The following is a 24,438-nucleotide window of genomic DNA, read 5'->3' on the forward strand; positions in this document are numbered from 1 at the left end:
TGCTTTTGCATTTAGGAGAGAAAATAAGGAGAAGCTCCCTGCACAGAGCAAGGGAAACTAAGCCTTCCTCTCATTCTGGCCCTTCAAAAGGTCAGTGAAGGAAGTGTTATAACACCAAGTGATTCTAACCCGACTTTGCTAATGTGACATTTGGAGCATGGCTGTGGCAGTCTGATGTGACAGCAGGCGAATGTTGTGTTGTGTTAGAAAATGGCAGAGGGCCTGATAAAAAGGAGGAGGTTGTTCACGTATTTAGTGTGTGCTTCTCCTCTCAAAGGAGAAAGACTATGAAAAGCCCCTGAAGTGTGAATCACAAAGGTCAGTAAATACATGAAGGGCTTGTTGAATTCAGACAAGAGAGCAAAATTCTTGAAAAATAATTCATGAATTTTCACACCTGGAAAATGTTTAGTTGGATTCAAGTTTCAGCTGTATATGGCAGCTATAGATCATCAAAAGCTTTATAACTGCTCATATCCAGGTTTGATAAATTCAGCTGACAATCTAAGTGATAACATGCAGCCAAATGCTAGATTATTGCCTGTGCATTACAGGTTCATTTTTCAGCACTGTAGGCCTATTTTAATCACTGAAAGCCTTCCAAGACTCAGGCAGCTTTAGGCCAGCTGATGATGGCTAAAATCACTGGTGCATACTGTGGGCTGCCTCTGGAGTCCATGGGGTTTATGGAAGAGCCTGGGAAGGACTCTGGGCTCACAACTCATAAACATATACATGTGCCCTATAGATGTAGAGTGCCTTACAGATATCATGGACCAGCAGGTAAGTAGAATATTCCATCCCTTCTCTGGGCTTGAATTTTACTTATGCTTCTATTCCCCTTATTGATTCATATTTCAATTTGTTGTTTTTTTAACCAAAGGTCAATTTTATTTTTTTAAGCTATCGATGATCTATCTACATATATGGAAGAGGCTGACTAAATGTAGGAAATATAAAAGATAAAACGCTAGGGGAAAAGAGAACTGAGTCATAAGACTTATATTTCTAAATCACTTAGACATTTTGAAAATGTTACCCAAAATGGATTCTCCTCAAATGAAGCAAATCTGAAACCTAACTGTTTTGTAAGATGAAGTAATCAGAGAAATGCATCTTGTTTGACTTTCTAACTGAAGACTTGAGCATCTAAGCAGTTTTCAAAGGCCTTCTCCCCTTAGACATTTGTTGTGACTGACAAAGAAGATCTTGCCAGAATAATGGTAACGTTTTCTTGCTCTTTTACTGCATTAAAAAAGAAAAATGGTGAAAGCATTGCAAAGTTCCTCAGCATTGCCTTGTGGAATTTTGTGTTGAGACTTTCTTAGTGTGAGTTCCTAAAAGGAATAAAAGTTTATCTTAAATGATCTGTCAGGTTCAATTTATTTGCAGTAATTGGCCTGAGGCTCTCCCATTTAGCAAAACCTTGCATGGGCAGAGAAGTTGGAAGAAAAGGCTCTTTTTGCTGCCTACAGATGCACCCATACAAATCAGTTCAGCTAGCATCCCTGGTAGGACTTTGTATCCCACAAAGCCACAGGCAGATGTACTGGACACATAACTTCAAGCCTTCACAGTCTACATACATACCTCCTTGTGCTGGGCAGCAGATAATAGCAGAAATGCGCACTGCCCCTTTCCTGACAGATTGGAGAAATGTCAAGAAATCTCCTTCCTTCAAACAGTGCTGCCATAGCCAGACATGGGCACCAGGGGGGGAAGGTGCCCTCATCCTAGGTGCTGCTGCCAACCATGGACTCTTGGCATAGAGTAAAATTCTGCATGTTTGAACCCCAGAATTTGCAGTGCTTTTCCTGAACTACAGATAACTACAAGCTGTAGATGCAAAGCAGAGATGAGAGAAGTGATTATTTCTATGCCCTAGCAGTATCTGTTTCTTTGTGCTTTCACCTGCTCACTAATATATAGACTAAAAGAACAGGTGTAAAAATGGCTCAGCAGTATCCTTCATTACAGTGTAATTGATTTCATGACTGTAATTTACACTCAATTAAGAAGTATTCATTCCAGATGGCATTTATATGCTCATCATTTTGGCTAAATTTAGAGTGAAATATTATGAAATGCTTTATTTAATCCTAGGTATATTTCATTGGCGTGCTTTCCTTTCATCTTCTTGGCTTTGCAACTATTATTAAAACCAAGCAAAAAAAGGAGAGATGGTAGTAAGGGAGTGAAATATGACATTTGCATGTCATAAATCAAACACTCGAAAGTCAGCAACTACAAGATCAAAGGTAAAAGCTCACAAATATTTTTACCTTCTTTTCTTAAGTATAAAATTACTAAGGTTGAAAATCTTTAGCAATTTAAAAGTTAGAAGCAGCTGAGGTAAGCTCATTCAAGGCCAGATAAAGAAACTGGAATACTCTTTCCTGACAGACCCAATTTTAACTAGGTGAAAGATTAGGTCATAGAGTGGCTTTTAGTCACTTTGCATTAAGAAAGTGAAATTCTGTCCCTATTTTATATTGCTCAGGATGGAGATGGAAACACAGAGTTGAAATGTTTCATAATGTTACTCTAATGCAGTCAAATGGTTTGCCACTTAGCATTTACAAAGAGTTTCCTGAGTAATATAGAAACAGGAAGGCTTCACTAGATGGGCAGAGAGGAAATACAAACTACAGGGTTCTCTGAATTCCCACTCTGTCAATCCTTTTGTATTTATCTTTGCTGGTATCCTCTCAGAGCAAAGGACTGCTAGAAAACTAGACCTTGAAAACTGGTTTCAGTTCTTCCTCTGGTAAAAATGCTAGGCACTTTAAAATTAGTTAAATTTTGTATGAAAAATAGTATTTTCCATATACTGTTGTCTCAGACCCAGCATAAACAACATACAGTGTGCCCTCTCTGTCACCATCAGAGAACAGTTATGTATTTTCCAGTCTTTGTACAGAGCCAGTAGCAATCAATCCCTGAAATATTGCTAAACTCCTTTGTGTTTTGACTGGAATATTCTCCTGAGTATTCCCTTTTCCCAGAAGATATGAGTTTTCTAGGAATTGTCCTCATCTGAGATTTGTGAATTGCTGTTCAAGTAATTGCCACTGATTATCTAAACAAAAGCATGTGGGTGCTCCATAAAGGTCTAAAACAGGATGAAAGGTTCTTGGCTTGTACACATGGTAGGTTTCCCTTCCTATACTACAATTTTGCTGACATTCTCAAGGATGGGCTTTTTGCCTCTAGTCCATAATTATGAGATTAGATAAAGATGTAAATGAATATTTAGATAAAATGTCTGCAAAATCATTGGGTAACTATGTAACGGTCAGGCAGTAGAACAGGCTGCCAGGAAGTTTATGCTATCCACATTTCGTTTTTCAGAACAGGCTAGTCTTTTTTTCTACTAAAATTGATGTTAGATAATTAATCCTGTTGGGGTGGCCAAGGACAAAGCTGAACAATAGATGTTTCTCTTTTTCATCTGGAATGATTCTATAAATTGTGCTGTTCTGTAGAAATCAATAACTGATTTGTTAGTTGAATACATCCTAATCAACAGATGAAATATAAATGGAGTGACACGACTTTGAATTGGGTCAAATTGCATTGGAAGTGGGTCAAGCCTTTAGGAATCCTTCCCTACTGTGATTATGATGAGTGCACAAGGTTTTAAAACCAGCTTACTGGTTTTAATCAGCAACAGCTTATGGTGTGATGAATTACTACTGTGTATATAAATACTTTAATTAAGCTGTGCCTTATGAAGATGGTATAGTTGTACCATTGTAAAATCTGAGCCTGATCCAGCAAAGTTCTGAGTAGATCTTGTAATGTTAAATTGATTAGACATTCAGGACTTCCAACATCTCATGCAATCAAACCTAAAATCTGACAGACAATGCAAGAGACCTTGTTCTGCACATGACTTAAATATTCATCTTGGCCTATAGCTGGTTTTAATTTTTAAAGTATTGTTCCACTGCCTACTTTGATCTTATTATATATATTCAAAAACTTGAACAAATATTAAGTATCCAATTACGGAAAATATGTTCTTGAGGCATATGAAATACAAATCCTTATCTCCTTGAGGAAATGCAGAAATATACCAACCATGTAGAAGTCTGCTGCAATGCCTTCTCACAGGAATATAAATGCAAAAGGTGTGTGTAGAATGTAGTGTTTGCAGAAGTGCCTGTACAGTTAAACACACATCATTTTGAATGGTTTGTTTGTTTGTTTGCTTTTGTTTTTGACATATGCACAAATTGACTGTGCTTGCAAGATGAAAATGATCTTCTACCTTTGGATGATAAATTTGTTTTATTCAGTAAATGAATATTATGGAGTCTATTGAAAGAGATTTTAGTTGTTTTGCCCTGCTATATAGTATTAGGAATGTAGATCCTCAGAACCATTCCTCAGATGTTTGCCAAATCTTAAACTTCCTGCATCCCATATTTACACTAGAATTTGCCTAACACTAATTTTTCCTAACTCATACTAAAATATGACACATCTAATCCCTAGTACCTCAGGACAAACTAGGTGTTTTCTTACATTCCTGGGTGGTTTGCAGTTCCAGAAGAGCACCCTATCAGACGCTGCTTTGCTTAAGACCTCCCTGTGCCTAGCAGACAGAGCACTCACACGAAAGGTGCATAATTCAGATATGGTTGTATCCTCTGCTTGATGTGGAGCAGGGGTTTGCATCAAAACCTCTCTTTATTCTGAAGTTACTGAACTGCTCCTGAGATGTATCTGGGATGAATCTCTCTTTCATGCTCGATTTTTTTTTTCTGTGTATAAATAACTAAATGATTCATTTACCACAAAGAAAGTGCAGGAGTTGGGGCACAGCCCAGGAGCTGGGGCATTCATCTAGAGCAGGGGAGAGCTGAACTTAGATCCCTCATCCAGATTGTTCAGAGAGGGAACTTAGACTCTTATTTACTGTATCTCAGAGGAGTGCTCCTATGACTGACCTGGGAGGCTAAGGAGGTTAACAGAAATTACTATTTCTTGTCACAAAAAAGTATTGAATTTGTTCTAGGATATATTTGCACTGTTAATTATGACCATGTTTATATTTGACCTTGGTGCCTATGTTTTGATAAGCCCCATCAATGATGTTCCTGGCCAACACAACTGAAAACAGAAGTGGAAATTCCTTAACTTGTATTTCAACAGTCATAGACCTTTGAAGTGCTTCATTATCAGGAAAAGCTAAATGATGATCTTAAACTAGTTAAAACACGGGGAAATCTCAAGAAATAGCCGAAGCCCAAACATATCCGTGCAGCAGTCATCTTTGGCTGAACTCAGTTTCTGTGGTTTGTGTGCTCAGCTCTATTTGTACAGGTTTAACTGACAGCAGGGTGTTTTTGTAAGCCAGTATTGTTTTCTTTAGTGGCCTTTCTCCAAAGCTCTTTTCCAAGCTATGCTACTACATGCAATAAATCTGTGTGTAAGAAAGGAATAAATTATTAGATCATGGTTTTCATTTATCTTTCTTTTGTAAGATGGTTGTCTCAGAAGATGAAATCTGTCTCACCTCTAATATACATGAAAAGTCAAATAAATTACCCAGATATTTGTGCCTGGGCACATTGTCTTGGTTCACCTTTAAGAAAGATACAGGCAATTCCAGAATAAAAACTCAGTCTTATCCTTAGGTATGTGTCTACAATACACCAAGCAAATCACGCTCCATAAGAAGTACCTGTTTTCCTCAACATCTAGACAGCGAGCCTGGAAAGTTAGTTGAGCTATAGAAGTCTACACCACAATCATCAAAGTTTGGACAGATGAATCCCACCAAATCTTCTTCTAACTAATAAACAGTGTAGTCTATGAAATGGAGGAATTAACTACAGTAATAATAATGAGCTAAATAAATCAGTGTTCAGTTGCCTGTTATGTAGGTTTCAAATGTGCAGTCACTTCTCATATAATAAATTTTAAATAACCAAGTTCAGACACTTATTATTTACTCACTTTAGTTCTAACAAAAATGTTTTGGTGCTGCTGAAGAGTAAATCAAACAAAATTAAATCTGAAACTTTGAGAGCTCAGCATCCTTGCTGAGAAAGCGCAAACTATGTTTTTTGGTCATGCCAACTAAGATTAAATTAAGATTAAATTCATTTTACATTCCCTCTCAGCACAGTAACTTGGAGAATGAAGCAAATACAAAGACTGATTCCTCAGAGCAGTACTGGTAGGAATATTACCCTGAATCACTTATTCTAGCAAGACAAGGGAAAAAAGGAGGTTTTAAGATCCTAACTTATGCTGCTTTGGTGCATAAAGTTTTCTTGTAGGTGCAAATCATGGTGAACTCCAAACAGTTTCACCATCCATAAACCGGGAAGCTTTCAGTGAGATAATTAATGCCAGTTTCTGTTGCATTTCTTACCCTCTCTGTAGCTGAGCTCTGAATGGGAATATCCATCTGTGAAATGGTGAAAAGGACTTTTGTTGAGGTTGTGCCTCAGCCTTTACACTAACTTCACAGTTGGTTGGGAACAAGAATTTATTTTGACAAATTGAGCATATTAGTTTTGTGACAGTTAATGGTGTGAGACATTATTGTGAATCTGTGTTTATGATGCCAAAGCTCAGTTGTACCTGAACAGTGCAGTTCAGTTAGGGACTAAACAGCCTGTGAAATGGTGAGACTTTCTTGTGTGTGGTAGCTTATACACCTTGAGCTGAAGTCTGTCCTGTCTGAGCAGTTTTGTGGGATGGATCATCTCAGGCTGATGAGTTTAGTGCTGAAATGAACTTTAGGAGCTCGGGAATTGTTAGTGTCGTAGCTGCGTTTTGGAGACTTTGTGGGCTCCCTGAAGTACTTCTCCGATTGCTTTTTCTCTTAGACTTACTGGACAGCTGTGGCTGACTTTGTCTCTTTGTGATGCCTGCTGTTCAGTGCAGTAAGCCAGACAGTTTGGTATCTGCAGCATAGCGGCCCAAGTAGAGACAGAGCTAACTCCTGTGTCTCTCTCTTATCAGATTTGTTATCAACACAGAATATTTCTACAATCACAGCTCTGCAGCAAAAAAAATAGAAAAATTTAAAAAAATACACAATTATACTGGCTATAAATATATTCTTTTTAATCTTCCTCTTTTACAATATTATTTTTCTTTCTAAAATATTTGTTAAAATTTACTGAATTTTGCTAAATGGTAATCCTGTTTAATATCTGGGAAAGAGATAATATTATAAAATATTATAAAAGATATGGATTGCATTTTTTTTGTTTTGCTTAGCTTATTTTTAGTAAGAAAATTTTAAAGTTGTCATTTATACAGTACAGAGAGTTGTAAGTTGATTTCATTAATTCATGATTTATTTTAACCAAAAATGAAGTACAGAGAAAAATTGTAATGTGATTTGAAGACAGGCCTTTTAAAACTGGCTTTAAAACTTTTTATGTTTAATTTGTGATTGCTATATTAGTTATAGTAATATAATTTTAGAAAAATATCATCTGAGCTGGCATGCTCTTAGCAAAATCAGTTGTGATAATTCTGTGCAACTTGATCTTCAAGAAGCTTGTTTTCTTTCTGATACAGAACTAAATTAGTCATACACAGATTCCTCAAAGAAAATGTCTCATGCAAGAAGCAGAGAAATTCAAGATTCTTGAATTGGATTTTTCACCAAATTATGTGTATAGTGCTCTCTTGATTATTAAATTACACTCTGTGCCAGGTCAAGGTATAGAATAAAAGATTATCATCTGTTTTAAGTAAATGGAAATTAGATAATTAAGAAGAATATTATTGGGTTTCAGATAGCAGGTAATTTTGTGTTTAAGCTCAATGAAAGGTTTGGATGGGGTGTAAAGAAGGTGGTTTTTATTAGGAAAATAGGAGCAGGAAATTGGAACACTTAGAAACAGACTTACTCAATTTCTCTTACTAAAGTCAGTGGGCAGATTTTCACAAAAACAGTATTAACTTTTGAAGGTAACAGGCAATGTACAAGCTTGATCATAAGAAGGATTTATTTTTTGCTTTCAGTTGAATGCAGTTATCTTTCAGCAGTATAGGTTTTACACAGCATTTCCTGTAAAAGCCTTCTGAGATTTGTAAAGTCCCACTGAAGGAAATAGAAACAAGGGATCTGAGAACACCTTGCCCTTGGTTAAAAGAATCATAATGATTTTATACCTTATAAAAATGCAGTATCAGTTTATGATTTCTGTCTTTTTGTTCATTACTTCATTTTTATAGGCAAAATCAGCAAACTCAGTAGGACAGTTTTACGAACAAAAATAACAAACTGAGTAGGTACACTGCTCTTGTTGGTGAATCGGTGCTTTTGAACTGGACCTGGCTGAATGAGACCTGTAACTCTTTTAACCTTTCCTGGAAAACTTCAAAATGGTGATGGTATGACCAAAAGAGAAAATTTTCATGGTAGCTCCATCAGCCATCCCACAGACATGCACAAGAAACACCAGAAAACCCATGATGCGCTATCTTTGAATAGAAGAGCAGCTTCAAAATCTGCCAGAATGACTAGGGGCACACTACACAGGAAAGAAATAACTCAAGTGATGCAGCAGGTTGACAATGGTCTTAGTGCCAGTTGCAGAAGTGAGAATCACTTTCACCCTGGTTGCATCAATTGCAAAACTGGCATCCTCTACAGCTCAATTACAATTAGCATCTGCAGAAACAGTCAGTCTCCTGGATTAAGCTATGGAAGCTATAGAATATTTTCCATTTAAATAAGAAACTTCCATTTCTAGGAATACATCTGCTGCTGCATGCCAGAAATTATTCAGCAGAGGAAGGCAAAGCAAGCTACAGTCCTGTGTTGATGCTCTGCATGGGAAACAGGGGCGCTGCCAAACAGCAGTGCTCTCCTGTGAATGGTGTGATTGAAGAGGAGCCAGCAACATCTCTTGCAGCAAGGCCAGAGCTGAGGACGATGCCACATGAGCACTGTTCTGTTCAGCAGCTGTGTTTCCCCCCATGTTTACACATACTACTGATGCAATGAGGAGGAACATGGTCTAGTTGAGTAGGCAAGTGACTTAAGCAGGGTGGGCTTTTGGCAAGCCCTGTCTTAGCATGTGTTGTGGCATGCTGAACGTCCTAGCCTCTTCATTATCCCTTCTCTTTTCTGGTTCTGGTCCTACCAGGACATCTCTGTTCCTCTGCAAAAGTCAGGAGGTGCTAGTGGCTGAGAGGGTAACACTATTGAGGTGAGGGGAGCATCATGAATAAGGAAAGGATTGTAGCTGGAATTTGAGGGCCCCAGGTTTCCAAATATGCAAGTGGGGATCCAGGCACTGATGTTGCACAAGAAGCGGGACTGCTTCTCTAGGATAAGTTTCATACGTTTCTGGCTGCTGCATGCTCATGAATTTTGGCTTTTCTTGTCTTACAGAAAATTGTTTTTGTTTAAATCAAGGTTAGAAACAAGTGATTTGCACTAGATTTTTCTGTACCTACCCAAAACACAGGAAAGCAAGACAACATTTTTATATCTTGTACTGAAAAGCAATTAGTAAGAGCAGTTTACTTGAACTGCCAGCTCCCACTAATCTCTGAAGGCTATGACATAAGAAGCAATTGTGCACAAGAAGACAAAGAGACAAAAACTATATCTAAGTTTAAATCATTCTTTTCTAATGTAGTTTAGTACTAAAGTTCTTAAAATTTGGGGGTTTAAAGACTGATGGTCAAATAGGTAAACTACTCGCTTTTCTTAATTCTGCTTACTATATAAAACACATGGCATAGATTATGATCCCACACCATTCAATCTTTTTTTTCCTTCCTGAAACATTCTGTAATTTAAATTTCCATTGAATGCTGTAACTGGCAAGGGATTGGTAGCAATTTCTTAGATATATATGCACTGAGATACATACTCACTCACTTCAAGCAGGATTTAATTCCCCTGCTCACAGTTCAATAATGGCTGTGGTTTTGACTTCCAAACTTGTCACAATTTGAGTTCATGGGACAATTGACTTTTGTAGATAGATTATAGTAATACTTTGCCAACAGTTTCAGGGGAAAGCTTTGGGAAATATTTTCTCTTGAAACTGTTTTTGGAATTTCCCGCTTCCAGAATTCCTCTTGCTCTGATAGTCCAAACAAACCTCATCTTTACTCATCGTGCATCCACAATTTTAACATTATCTCAGACAAAAGGCATAAGATTATGCTGGAACAGGAAGACAAATATCCCCCATATTTGAAACAGTAAAACTTTTGAAGTTTGTAATGAAAAACTGATTACATTAGTTTTGTACGCTGGTTTTCCAGAGTTTTGTACATCGACAGATGTTATTTAATCTCGCCTTTTATGCCTAGCCAATTGTAAAGTCTCTACTGTTCTTCACTGTCATACTGCAGTACAGTGATATGTGAGAAAAAATGCATACTTCTGCTTTTCTAGTTTTAATCAGCTTTTCAAGGATTTTTGCCTTATATTATATTTCATTTCTACAGGCATAAATCCTGTCCTCTTTTAACAAGTTAGTGTTCAAATGAAAATCATCATTGCTGTATGTTATCAATTTTCTGGGCAGAGTAGATTCTTTCGAACTGTGAGTGTTTTGTCAAACTGTTTTCCCTTACTACCTAAAATACCAGTTTTGATTCTGGAAATCACTCAGATGAGTGTATTTGATGTTATGCGCAAAAACAAAGCTATGCTTATGTATAAATGCTTGTGTGGTCTGGCTGTCCTTTGCCAGGCAAATTCATTCCAGAGCTGTCTGTCAGGTGTATTATATAACTGCTCTATATCAATTATTAAATCCTTTATTATTTAGAGTAATTACAATTTAAAGGCTGTAACTTTCCATAAGAGGTGTTTTCTCTTAATGCAGGCCTGTTTTCTGTAGCTATTCAAACTCCAGATGAAGAAATAACAGGAAAAATAAAACAGAATTTAAAATTAAGCAACACAGCAATGAAGTGTAGCATATTTTAGGATCATTTTGAACCAATCATTAAAGACAAAAAGAGGGACTATCATTTCCAAACTCTTATTTGTATCTTAATCAGTCTTCTAAACCACTTTTTTTGCTCTTGATAAAATAGATGTTCCTAACTGGTACCAAGAGGAGATTACTGTTGGCCTTTTTTCCTCCTTTCTGTATTTTTCCCACAGATTACTAATACAAAGAGATTACTCGAAACGGATTAAAGCAAGTGAAGTTTCACCAAAGTAGCAGGAAAATGGAGTTATTTCTCTGAAACTTTGACTTTTAAGAAATTCCAGTTGGAGTGTTTTGTTCAGCTTACAAGTTAAAAAAAATTAAATCTAGCAAAACCAAAATAGTTTCCTGAATGAGCTTTCTTTTGCGAATATTATTGGGTTTTTTCCCTGTAAGTTTTAACACCATTAGAATTTAAAAGGAAAAATAAAGGAATAGTAATGGTGATGAATTTTGAAGTTTAAGACTAGAATGCATACTACTAAAATGTACTGGTAGTAGCTGGAGGAAACCAAACAGCTCTACTAACATCAAAAATGTGTATTGGGTTGGGTTAGATTCTGATTTGACTGTTACTATCATCTTTTCAAAACTGTTTTGGCCTCATCCAGACATACAATTTACATACACTTACATCCAAAAACAAGGATGTCAAACGGAAATTCATAAAGTAAGAAATATCATTGTAGGGGCCTATTGGGCTGGGCCAGTACAAAGAACATTTTGAATGCTGGTTTCTGAAAACTCACCACTTCTTCTGTAAACCATGAGTCTCCCGTGAGTGGATCCATCTCCTGGATCTGTCGTTAAAGCCTGTGAGAACTGAGTAGGGCATAACTATTTTTGAAGCTGCCAAATATTTTGCACAGAGTTTTCATGTCTTCCAGTGCTTTGGAGCATGGGGCTGCACAGCATCACTACCTCTAACTCTCAGCCAGTACTCCAGGCCTTAGGTTCCTTACATGTGTGTTTACAGTCTTACAGCACCTCTCCTCCTGGTGGGTACTCCGAACTTTCCAAAGTTCTTAGGTCACCTTTTGGGGTCAAAAAGGCAGAAAAGAAAGGAAGGCATTTCCCAGCAGTCATTTCTGCTTGTAAAAACACTCGAAGTATCACTCCCAAACACACTTTTCTCACCCTATGAATCATGAGCTTCTTGGGCTTGATGGGCATTCTGATCTTCTGTAACGTTTCTTGTTTTCTCACTCCCTGGTGTGCCATGCCTAAATGTAGCAGTGACAAGCCTGTCCCCAATGGAGAGCTTGCCTCCCTGAGGACAGGGAAACACAATCTGTGATCCCATGTGGCTCTAAATGCCGAGCCACACTTCTGCATGGGGAGCTGATTGTCAGGGGAGAGCTAGAGCTTGAAAGGCTCAATGTCTGTGGCTTTTGATGGCTATTTGAGTGATGGCTTTTTGGTTCTTCTCAGCTGGGAGCTAGAAGAGGGATGTAGGGGAATATTACTACTTGTGTGCCTTTATGCTCTCCCCCATATCTTGGTGAGGGGTTGCTTGCAGATGCAGTTCATTACACAAGTGGGCTCTTTGTTACTCTATTTTTTTTTCCTGGAATGCTTCCCCTACTCTTCCTGAATGAAATATCTGGAATCAACCAGTCTGGGTGAGTCAAAACTGGCTTTCCTGTACAGGAAAAAACCTTGGCAGTTACTGTAGAAATTACAAGACAGAAAAGAGCGCAGAATTTACAGCTTTGTATAAATGCGTTCAGTGTTGCCTTAGCTACCTTATTTTGTATCTTAGTACGAGGGCAGTGGAAAAACTGCCTTTGGGTTTGACCCTGAATGGTGAAGAAGATTTTCAAAGCTCTTTACGTGCTAGAGTGTTTTCAGAGGCCACCTGGTGTAACGGCAAGAGTGGATATTCAAGGACATTGTGAGTAGTTCAGATCCAATGCTCATAATAAGCACAACAGCTGCTGCTCTCTCCTCCCATCTCAGACATTGTAATTGTGAAATTCCAACCTTGAAATAATGCACTCTTAACTCTGAAAAAGTTTGAGGATGCAGTGCATAAGGGAGAAGCCAGAGCATCTCATTTTCTGACCTCTCATCTGGAGCAGAGCAGATACAGGCTGCTGCAAGGGTGCTCAGCACATGCAGAGCCCTCCCCTCCCGGGAGAGAGGAAACACAACCCTGGCAGATGGTGAGGGAAGGCCCTAATTGTATAATTGTAGGTACATATCCAAACATGTTATAGCGGAGCCTTTGTTTTGTCCCTGCATTGTGTGAGATTACCAGAAAGCAAGCATGCCTTGCTAAATGGAGGGAAGACAACCTTGTGAGGCACATTTCTGTCATGTTATGCATTTAAGTTTGGTTATTGCATAAATTAGGAAGGGCCACCCAGCCTTCAAAAGGAGGTCTGCATTGTGCAGCTTGTTCTTTGTGTCTGAGCAGCCCCCAAAAACACAGAGGCAGAGACTTGATGGCTGAAGGCTGTCCACAGACCAGGTCTCTGTCAACAGTTGTGCTGTGCATCACCACACTGACAAGAAAAGCATCTCTGGGGAAAGAAGAAACCATCCAAGGTTTTCTAAGTAACAGATTTGCTTTTTATTTATTTATTTGTCTTCTCAACCGCAAAAGATAAGTGATACTCATCACGTTGAATTTAATTTAGAATTTCAGTTAGATAAGTAGTGTGTTTAGGTAAGTGCAGTGAAACACTTCTTTTGGGCATCCACAAGAAAATAAAATTAAATGCTAGAATATTAAACATACTGAAGGAGGAAAAGGTCAATGCAATCTTCTGTTTGATTCAACCAGAGTGCGTGACCGGGCTGGAGTCAGGGTTGCCCAGGTCCCCCCGACTGTCTTTCATGTCAGGACATCCCCTTGTGATGACCAGTCACATCTTCTGTCAGGTTTATTTGGAAAGCCTAAATGCTGAGCCAGCAAATGGATACTGGGATTAGGCTTCTGTCCTGGGTGTCTTATGTTTTTCAGCTACAGATTAACTTTAACGTAGTGAGACAGAAAAGATTGACAGCAGTGCTATTCCCAGTCGTTTCTTCCCTAAATTACACTGCTTGGTGAATTTGACTTTTGGGTTAACTAAAAAAATATTCTCTGGTAATTTTATAACAATTCAAATCTTTCTTTTCCCAGATTCTCCTGATAGTGCATGCTGTGCCTACTCAGAATCAGTTTCCAGGGCACCAGAGAGATAATAATTGCATTTATTCCCCTTGGATAAGAGATCTGGAAACACTACTGCTCTACCATCTTGGTTTTCTTGGAAATATCATAAATTATCAAAGTGGATACGCTGCCACCCTTATGGTTTGCTGTCCCTTATCTTTGAATTAGTGCAGCATTGTGGTATATCTTGAATTGTGTCTCATGGTCTCTGACATTTCCACATTCTGAAATCAAGCTCAAGAGGCAACAAGACGTGGCCATAGCCTCTCTCACTGGCACCTCCACCTCCTGTATGATCCTGGCTTCAGTTGTCCCTCTCCCCGAGAGACTTTGACAGATGGAGCTGCTGCCGTGCCCTGGGCTGCTGCCAGGGGAACTTCTCTGCAGATCAGTGACATCCATGTCCAAACCTGTCACTGCCTGCATGGCCCTTCAAGCCTGGGGAGCAACTGGGAGGCCTCCTGGGAAGCCAGCCCAAGCCTGTGTGTCTGCACAGTTTGATTTCCTAGCACAGCCACTGTAGAAAATAGAGTAGTGTATGACAGCAAAGGTACTTAAAGACAAACAACAATGAATAAAGTTGTGTCATTCTTTAGTAACTGAGAAAATTCCTTCTCATGGTGGCTTCCTGTAGTTTTACACATGCAGCGCTATTTCCCACTGTAAATTCTGACTCAAGAAGAGCACACTGGTTTTGAACGTTGCTAGGAAGAGGTGATTCCAAGTGAAAAGTGAAATAAATATCAGTTTTTGTTTGTAGAACATGTTACATTTAGATAAATATGAATAATAAAAAACAGATGTATACTTACACTCTGAGGTACTGTATGACTTCAAAGAATAATTTACTTGGCAAATAAACTCTCAGAATTATGAGGATTTTAATTCTCTGAAAAGTTAACCAAATCATAAAAGAGGATGAACAACAGAATAGGAAAACCCTTAGCTGGATTGAGATGTTGCAGTTATTGCACATGTGTGCATCTTAAAATACAATCATACCATACCTATTTGTGCCCTTGTGGCCAAGAAGGCCAATGGCATCCTGGGGTGTATCAGAAGGGGTGTGGTCAGTAGGTCGAGAGAGGTTCTCCTTCCCCTCTACTCTGCCCTGATGAGACCACATCTGGAATATTGTGTCCAGTTCTGGGCCTCTCAGTTCAAGAAGGACAGGGAATTGCTTGAAAGAGTCCAGTGCAGGGCTGAAAAGATGATTGAGGGAGTGGAGCATCTCCCTTATTAGGAGCAGCTGAGGAAACTGGGTCTCTTTAGCTTGGAGGAGACTGAGGGGTGACCTCATTAATGTTTATAAATTTGTAAAGGGCGAGTGTCAGGAGAAAGGAGCCAGGCTCTTCTCAGTGATATCCAGAGACAGGACAAGGGGCAATGGGAGCAAGCTGGAGCATAGGAGGTTCAATCTGAACATGAGGAAGAACTTTTACTGTGAGGGTGACAGAGCACTGGCCCAGGCTGCCCAGAGAGGTTGTGGAGTCTCCTTCTCTGGAGACATTCAAAACCCACCTGGACACGTTCCTCTGCAACCTAGTCTGGGTGATCCTGCTCTGGCAGGGGTGTTGGACTGGATGATCTTTCGAGGTCCCTTCCAACTCCTAATATTCTGTGATTCTGTGATTCTCTGATTCTATTTGAATGTTTGCTTGTATCTGTTAACTTCCTTAATGGAGTTAAAGTTAATTCAAATTACTGGCATATGTTTCAGCGGTAATACAGTTTGATTATGATTCTCTGTTAAGATTTTATGCTAGAAGTATTAAAGCCAAAAGGAGTGTGATCTCATATACGATCTCATTTCTAACTATCAAAGCATTTATTAAGCATCCTTGGAAACAAGAACCTCTCTTTAGGAGAATTAATGTAAGCTCTGTACACTTACTTCATCATTATACTTCATGGATAATCTGCCTTTGTTATTGTATATTTGTTTATACCTTTCTCAGTTTCCTGATTGAAAGGCATAATGATAGTGTTAACAATTCAGATTTTAAGAAGTAATTGTTTTAACTCAAAATCATTATTTCTTATTTCATTTTATAGCTCTTTGATACATAATATATAAATACCTAAGGTATTTAGCTGTTTAATCCACATGAACTATATTACTAAATTTGTAGGCAAAGCTAGAAGCCAGTCTAACAAGCAAATAAGAGACAGAAGTAAAATCCAGAAGGTAAAACAAAGGTTAAAAAGAATCAGTAAAATTAATTTTCATAAGCTCTTAAAAATGCAGATGCTTTAACTTTTTATGGAAAAATCATCTTGGGCTATAAAACTACTCAATTTTTTATGAGTTCAGGATACTTAGTAACATTTTATGTGCTGCTTGCTTACTTGCTTGCTGTGTCCTGTTGGCTAAATACCATTACTAACATAGTGAAATAAGCCCAGGGTTAAGACTTCTTAGCTTTTATCCTGACTCTAAGGCTGACATACACTGGCCTTTGGCTGGTTTAACCTTCCTGTCTGTTTTGCTTTATGGATGAATGAAAGATAGGACTTGAGAACTGGCTATGAAGAGTAATTATCATTTGCTATATATACTGCTTTAATAACTCAGGATTTCCTGTATCTTGTGTGCACTGGAATCCAGGATTTTTTGAAGCGTAACATTAGACAAGAATTTTAAATGAAGGAAATGGTTATGCAGGAGTTAAAGAAGAAGCTGATATTTCTTTGGGCAAAACAGATTTTTGTCTCTAATTGCAAGGGTAAAAGCTGTGATAATTCAAATCCTTGCAAAGGTAACATATTTTTCTTCCTTAATTTTTTCTTTTCTTGTAGCTTCTGCAGAAGAATAATCTTCTAGCTGACCTGACATTTCTTCCTTATTTGAACTGTGATTCTTAATCTCAGCATTTCTGTCGTTAAACAAAGAAATGGTTGCTTAAAAGTGGGTAGAAATTAATGAAAAAGGCTTTCCTCATTCATTATTTATAAGCTTCTCTTGTGATTTTTTTTTAAATCGGAAACTTTCATTGTGTATTGTTTATTGCTGATATGTGATAAGGATAACTGAAAAGCTTCCCAGTCCTTTTTGACAAGGATGTATTGTGAAAATTAAGATTACATTAATTTCCTAAGAGTTTCTACAGGATCCACAACATGAAATGTTTCTGTATTTATTCTGAATGAAATTAGCTTTCATGACACTTGGTTTAATTCAGTAATGTAAAGGCTTTTAAGACAGCATTTCCAGCTTTTGTGGTAGATCGTTGTTTCGTGAAACAGCTTTCAAAATAAGTGTGACAAAGGTAAGACAGGTTAGAAAAGACTTTGCAGGCAATTTGCACAGGACTTACTGAAATATGGGAAGTGTTGTCAAACCTGCCATCAGTTTGCACTCTCCAGCTTTGTTTTTTCACTGCTTATGATCAGCCCATCTTCCTTCCTGGAACTTGTTCTTTGAATACCCTTGGTCGGAGGATTGCTGTTGCTCGGAGTGGCACCTTGGTTCATCAGGAGTCTTCACAGTAGACAGTAGAGGGAATGAGGAAGAAGAAGTAAGACCTGTCAGTGATTGCTAGGTGACTGACAGTTTAAAGTGCTAAAGAAAAACACTCTTTAAAAGGGAATGTTACTGGAAGCCAAAATGGAGAAAGGCAAGCCTCAGGACACCATCATGTAATGTGTCCATGCACCCTTTGCCCTGTCTCTGGAATGATTTTGTCAGTGAGTTGCCAATAGCTTGTGAATGGTGAACTTTCAGATAAGTTAGTTTTGTCTTTAAAGGGTCAGTACTTGTGCTGTGACAGGATTTTTGATTCATATCTTGGAGATTGATTTGAAATTTGAAATTAAAATCTTTGCAAATTCAAGCATTATTCTTTTCCTAAGGATCTTTAAGCATTTCAGATGTGTATGGTCCATGCTCAGTTTCACCTGTTGGCAGCCACTTGGGCATTTTCCAAAATTTTTCTGAGATCTGATGAGTAACTACTCCCCTTAGCTGCCAGCAGTCCTGTTGGGCTGCGATGCATGGATAAGGAACAATGTGCAAGAGCTAAATGTTTCTGTTGTAGGACAAGGCTTAATAATATTGGATCCTGAGATAGTCTGCTAAGTGTTGAATATGCAGCAAGATTTTCTAACGTGCTAAGCATCTAATCACTCCCACTGACTTATGATGGTTAAGCAAGAGGGCAGCTGACAAAGAGTGGGAGAAGGGGTTGTTAAACTGATGTCAGAGGATGATTTTCAGGGAGTACAGTGAAAATTTTCTGAGTGGAGAAGTAGGAGGAGCTATATAAAAAAAAATTGCAAAACTTTTCAAGGAGAAGGAGACATGGAGGTGACACGTAATACAGGGATGTGTTTTCAGGGTAAAGTAAGACCTAGATACTGTGTATGATTTCAGCTATAGTTTCTGTCTTTTTTCTACTGCTTCTAAGTTGAGAATAGCCTAAGTGTCCCTTATCTTATCTGGAGAATAGTCTATTTACTTGAATAGTAAATTTACTTGAAAATTTCCTTTTTATTTGTTGGAAAGTGAATACTCAGCACTTGCACATGTTTATCTTTGTAGTTTGCATGGAATTCTAACTTTATAAAGAGCTGCAGTAACATAACAAAGTATTAGTATTGTCAAGCTATGGTAAGCTATTTAGAGTTTTGAAGTCCTAGTTTTTCATTTACAGCTATGCAGTTTGGGCACAACGGTAATGTTAGGACAGACTTGTTAATTTGTCTTTATTCTGGTGCCCTATACATAGGAGTTTTTTTACATTGTTATAACCAACTAAACATGAAGAACTTCATGAATGCATTCACATATCAATATACATCTTTCTGTAACTTCATAGGATACTATGTTATTTCAGTGTCCTTACTATTATAAGCATAAATTATACTGGTGATTATAATGGTGTGAATATTTTTATATTGGCTTAACTGCATGACCACTAGGGCTATTTGTACCATTTTGATCAGACTGACATACTTGAAGATGCTACAAGCTTTAGATATAGCCGAAGTCTTAGTGTCATTAGGAGCTAGCCAGCATTGTCTACATAGAAGAAAACAAAGGAAATCCGTCTGTCCCATCTCATAGGCATTGTAAGTGTTTGCTCTCATCCTTAAACATCTCTCAGTAGAAACTATCTTTACGAAGTGTGAATAAGTGTACTTACAAAAATGTAGTGGAAATGGAAATTATTACATAATAGTGAAAGGAACTGAAACTAAGCACTGTGTCATCTGGAAATTCTCAGTTTAAGTGCATAACAGTCATAGTGACAATCATAATATCGTTGTGCATTTTGGTAAGTTTGTTTTACTCAGCTGATGTCAGCTGCAGGATTATTTTTGCCTTTATTCAACAAAAATATGTAACTACCTGGTATACCATTAAAAATCTGTTGTATTAACTTTGTGAAATGTGACCCAATTAATTAAGTGGTAATGTGTCAATTTGTCTGCTGTTGCTTAAAGTAGGTTATAAAATTTTGTAATAAAGCATGTAGAAGAAAACATTTTAATTCACTTTTAAGAGTAGTTTAGTTCTTTGTTCACAGAAGGCTTTCATCTTGGCCATGTAAGTAATCTGTTCTTCGACAAGTAATTAACAAGAAGAATTAGTTGTTTATAATTCTGTTAGGCATAACATTCAGTCACGTATCTCTGGGCCAGTTTTTTTTGGGTTGTATAGTTTTCATACTTTTCTGTTCCTATGTGAAAGAAGAGCTGCAGATACAAGTTCTAAAATCCCACTGCTGCTGTCATGGTATTGACAAATATTATCTCACAAAACAAGTGTATTTTCCCTCATATTTTTCTTCTGCATTTTAACCTGAGCAGGGGAGTTTTACTGCAATCTCTGTATCATGAGTATGGAAAGACGAAGTTAAAAATAACGAAAACACTACAGAAATAAGCCAACATAGTATTATGAATACTGGGCAAAGCACTTCATGGGTGTGTTTCTTTGAAGGAGTTCCAGTTCCTCGTGTCCTTTTGTTGTTGAACATACAGAGATTTTGCAGATACGAGCTACATTATACAAACAGTATACCGACTCGAATAATTCAGAATTTCCAAAGTCAACTTGATGGAATGGCATATAGAGAACTAGAGCCTGAAGTACCATCCTTTGCTATGTTGGCCTATGCAAGAGAGCAGAGAGCCATAGTGCTGGCTCCTTTTTTCCTTTGATTGATATTTGAAGGTGACTTTGTCACCGATCAGCACTTGTGCTTGGGGTACTGCAAAACCAGCCAATGTAGTTGTACTCCTTGCTGAGAGTACAAAAGAGCACAAAGATTATTTGTGTCTCACCCTCAGCACCCCTGTAATCATACCATGAAATGGATATCCTTCCTCTCAATAAAAATATGGTTTATTTCCCTCATGAACTGCTTTACACAATTGTAACTATGTTAAGATATCAAATATCTTTATGGCTTTTCTTGACTTCAATAAACCTTGGCATGCATTCTATGAACTCTCCTTTCCCATTTGTAGGTAACGAGTCATTGATAATGTGGTTCCTAGGTACTAAATGCTTCTTTTCCCCCCACACTCTTGAATTTCTAAGTTCAAAAAAGTCTCACTCTTCAGCTTAGTCTGCCATGGAACTTTGTTTCTCTGAATAGCTCTACTCAGCTCCATTCCTACGAGGGCTAGCTCCTGGTACCCAGGCTAGCTAGTTGTAGGCTACCTCATCTATATTGCACTACATTGCAGTCGCCCTCATAGGCACATTCTCAGTGTTACTTCACCTGTAAAGGAAACTATGTAAGAATTTATAAATATTGAAAAGGAATGGCATTGTATGTCATATGAAGCAGTCATAGAAAAAACTTCTCAATTGCAGAACCTTAATGAGTTAGACCACAGATTTACCCTCTCTTTTGTGTATGCTTCCCCACCAATTATGTGCTACTCACATCTCACATCTTATCTAGTCCCAGTAAGCATGCCATACAAAAATGCTTTTGGCACAATTACTCTTCTATCAGGATTTAGCCTTTTGCTGTAAAGTTGTGACTACACCAGCACCAAGGTACATGTCCTCCCCATTTGGTAAAAGTAGATGCAGTGGACTATCTGGCATTTAATGGGCAAATTCAATGTCGGTATGTATTCTGGTGTTTGTCTCTCTTCTCTCTAGGTTGCATTTCAGTGTTTTAGATCTACAGGGTATAGCTGCCATGCTGCAAATACAGATGGAAGTGAATTGGTTCAGTTCTTGGTTCAGTAACCATTTTAGCTGTTAGATGACTACTGGGAAGACTTTACTGTTTAAGACTGTCAAGGATTTATGCATATATCTCTTTCACAGAGAGTTTTAAGCCAAAGACAGAAAATATAAATTTATATTTATTTCTAAGAGTATGTTGTGCTGTGTGGGTAGGCTTTGTGAAACTGCTGCTGGAGACCAGAGGATAGCACTTTTATTCCAGGCTAATCTTAGGGCCCCACAAGTGGATCATGCTCATGTGAAAGGCAAATCAGTTTTCAGAACTGCAAACTCCAGCTTTTGATGGGGCTATAGCAAATGTCTAGGTATGTCTGCCAGGTTAGCAGCCTAGTCTACAATACTGCATAGACAATTTTAACAACAAGAAGTGTGGTTTATGTAAGGAAAACTTTTGCCTCCTGTGAGCTCTCAGACTGGTATTAAACAGTCTATAGATTTTACTAAAATGGAGCTAGCTGCTCCATTCAGCAGAGCTAGACAGACACAATCACTTTGAATGAGAAAGAAGAAAAGGTTAATGTGGAGCTGTTGGGTGAAAGACAGTCTTTTCAAATTTGCCATCCTGTTCAAGATCATCAGCTCCTAAAATCAGTGTCACAAATAGGGTCATGAGCTCAGAATTTAAATGTAAATTAAGTTGTACATACCCAGACATAGAGGTCTGAAAGGAAATTTTGGGCTCTTCTGAGCCATCTCATCAAAGAAAACTTTAGCCAATGTGCCTGTGGTTTTAGTCTGATCAAAACGTAGAAGTTTTAGTGTAAAATGATAATTTAGTAAGCCATACCAAAAAAACAACAGAAATAGCAGAAATTAATTGATGCCAGATATTATCAGAAGAGTGGGACAAATGTGTGCAAGTGGTCAAGGCAGCAGCCAAACAAGTGTAAGTTCCTATATCTTCATTGCTCCATTAGGTACAAGAAAGCCGTATATGTGATGATAGTCCCAAAATAGCAGATGAGAGTAAAAGTAAAATTTTAGCTCAAGTGCATGTTGGCTTTAATTATGTAATACAGAATGTTTTGCAGTCAGGGTACTAATGAGTTGCTAATTCCCAATCAGAATAAGAGATGAGATTCACTGTGTATCTATTAACTAGCCAGTCTACTCCATACTAGCTGGAGCCAGCCACTACAGCTCCCCTGGGAAGTACTTCACTAAGCATGATGTCCTCGTGGTTTAAACGAGGGTGGAATGTGTGATTTAGCCGTATTTGTTCTCGCAAAATGTCCCGCATGGTGTCAACCAGTAAGTGTGTAATCTTTAAACTGGAGATGTCTGCGCCCAATAACAACAATTCCCTGTAAATGAGTTCTTAAATATGTTTTGTGCTTCTTTAAAGAATCAGAAATATTTCTTTTAATTATGTTAGCTGTCTGGCATTCTGCTTTAATAATTCATGCACTTCAAGCATATTTCTTTTCTTTTTGACATACTGTCAAAAAAGTAGGCAAAATCAGTTAAATAATTGAGAACGTGTGAACTGCCATAAACAATCACTCTTGTTTGTTTCTCTGCAGAAAGAAAGGAAGTGAAGGTGGGAGAGTACAATGCTGTGGCTGACACACTGGAAATAATCAACAACAGCATCAAGTTCCAAGGTAGGAGAGAAAACTGGAAAGAGGTACAGGAATAACATGGATAGCTGTATGTAGTTTATAAGACTGTATGCTGTTAAAGAACTGTTTTAGAATTTTTAATATCAATTAGCTATGACATTGTGTAAAGAGAAAGGGAACTGAGGTGTGCTGAAAAATAAAAAGTCAAATTCTGAACAGAAAATCACAATGATTTTATATTGTAGATGTGTTTTTCATTCCAATGACTAGGACAAATTCAAATTTATATGTATGCGCAAATGTTCTTTGATATTTCAACAAGCTGCAGATACGTCTTCTGTTTCATTTCCACCAATCAATAGCGTTTGAATTTCACCCCCATTTCCTACTTCTCCAGTTTGTCTCACCTGACAGGTGCTCTTGTGTGCTGTATTTGCACACACAAGGAGGTGGTGGTTGTTTTTCTTTGGAAGGTGTCTGTTAGTCAGTTAGGAAAAAGATATCAAAATATAAAGGCTAGCATTAAGACAACCCATGTGAAACAGGACCAGAGAGGGTGTTCTGCCCAGCAGCACTCCCAAGGTCCACAGCAGGCATTTAGCCTGTGTTGCTATACCTTCTTGCCATTTTTTATCCCATGCTGCTCCACAATTAACATGGGGACATCCTCTGCCCTCAATGCAGTTGGAGTGTGGGCATACCCACAGCTTTCTGCGCATATGATCATGGCAGCCAGATGTCACCTGAAATGAGTTTTAAGCATCTCTCCTGTTGAATATAGGCATATACATTCTTTTTAAAGCTAATAATTAAGATTTAATCTTAAGCTTTGCTATGGTGGAATTCAGTAATGGAAAGTAAAGTCGACTTCATGAGATCTGTGTGGTATCCCCTGGGAGTGGCAGATGAGCTGCTATATACCGTGCTCTACTACAGCTGCCTCCAGTGTCGCAACGCACAAGGTTTGCATGAGCATGACTGGGGTTTCACTGCAGTGATCTGATCCATGACTGCTTCTCCATCTGCTGGAGGTTTCCACCATTCATTTTGATATCGTTTGCTGGACAGCTATCTGCTGGAGGAGGTTTGGAACTGAAGTGTGCAGAACCTGTCCCATTTGCCAAAATCTGGGACCCGGTAGATTATTTTTGTTGCAAGGAGGAACTGATGTAGTTGAATGCTGATTCAATGCCATTAATTTCCAGACAATATATGCAGGATGAAGCAAATAATAGGAGACAAGTTTTGTTCATAACTCCATGCCTTTATGGACAGTAGATGATGGGAATAATTTTCTGTTCAGGCTTTTCTCAGGATCAGACTCCTAGTCCTTGTTCTGACCACATCTGGTGTTCCTTCATATGAAGATGCATTATGTGACTCACACCGAATCTTCTCCACTTACACAGTTTAACTTTTCATTGAGGCAGTCATGTATTCAATGTGGAGGTCACTGTTACATCTTCCAGGCAGTATAAAAAACTTAGTAAATTTAAGTATTTGAAATGAAGAGTAGTAAATACAGCCCTGTTTAAACTGTTGCATAAAATTGCC

At 38.1% G+C, this 24,438-nt stretch overlaps 1 protein-coding gene across 1 annotated transcript in view; it reads left to right on the top strand.

Moving 5' to 3' along the window:
• GABBR2 (gamma-aminobutyric acid (GABA) B receptor, 2) overlaps window positions 1-24,438 on the top strand; it is a 251,377-nt gene that overhangs the window by 64,611 nt on the left and 162,328 nt on the right. Inside the window, exon 7 of the mRNA XM_010184999.1 lies at window positions 22,846-22,926. Coding sequence (XP_010183301.1) covers window positions 22,846-22,926 — 81 coding nt within the window. The remainder of the gene's footprint in view (window positions 1-22,845; window positions 22,927-24,438) is intronic.

This window comes from Mesitornis unicolor, unplaced genomic scaffold, assembly GCF_000695765.1.
Source record: "Mesitornis unicolor isolate BGI_N332 unplaced genomic scaffold, ASM69576v1 scaffold185, whole genome shotgun sequence".
In the NCBI taxonomy this organism is placed as follows: Eukaryota; Metazoa; Chordata; class Aves; order Mesitornithiformes; family Mesitornithidae; genus Mesitornis; species Mesitornis unicolor.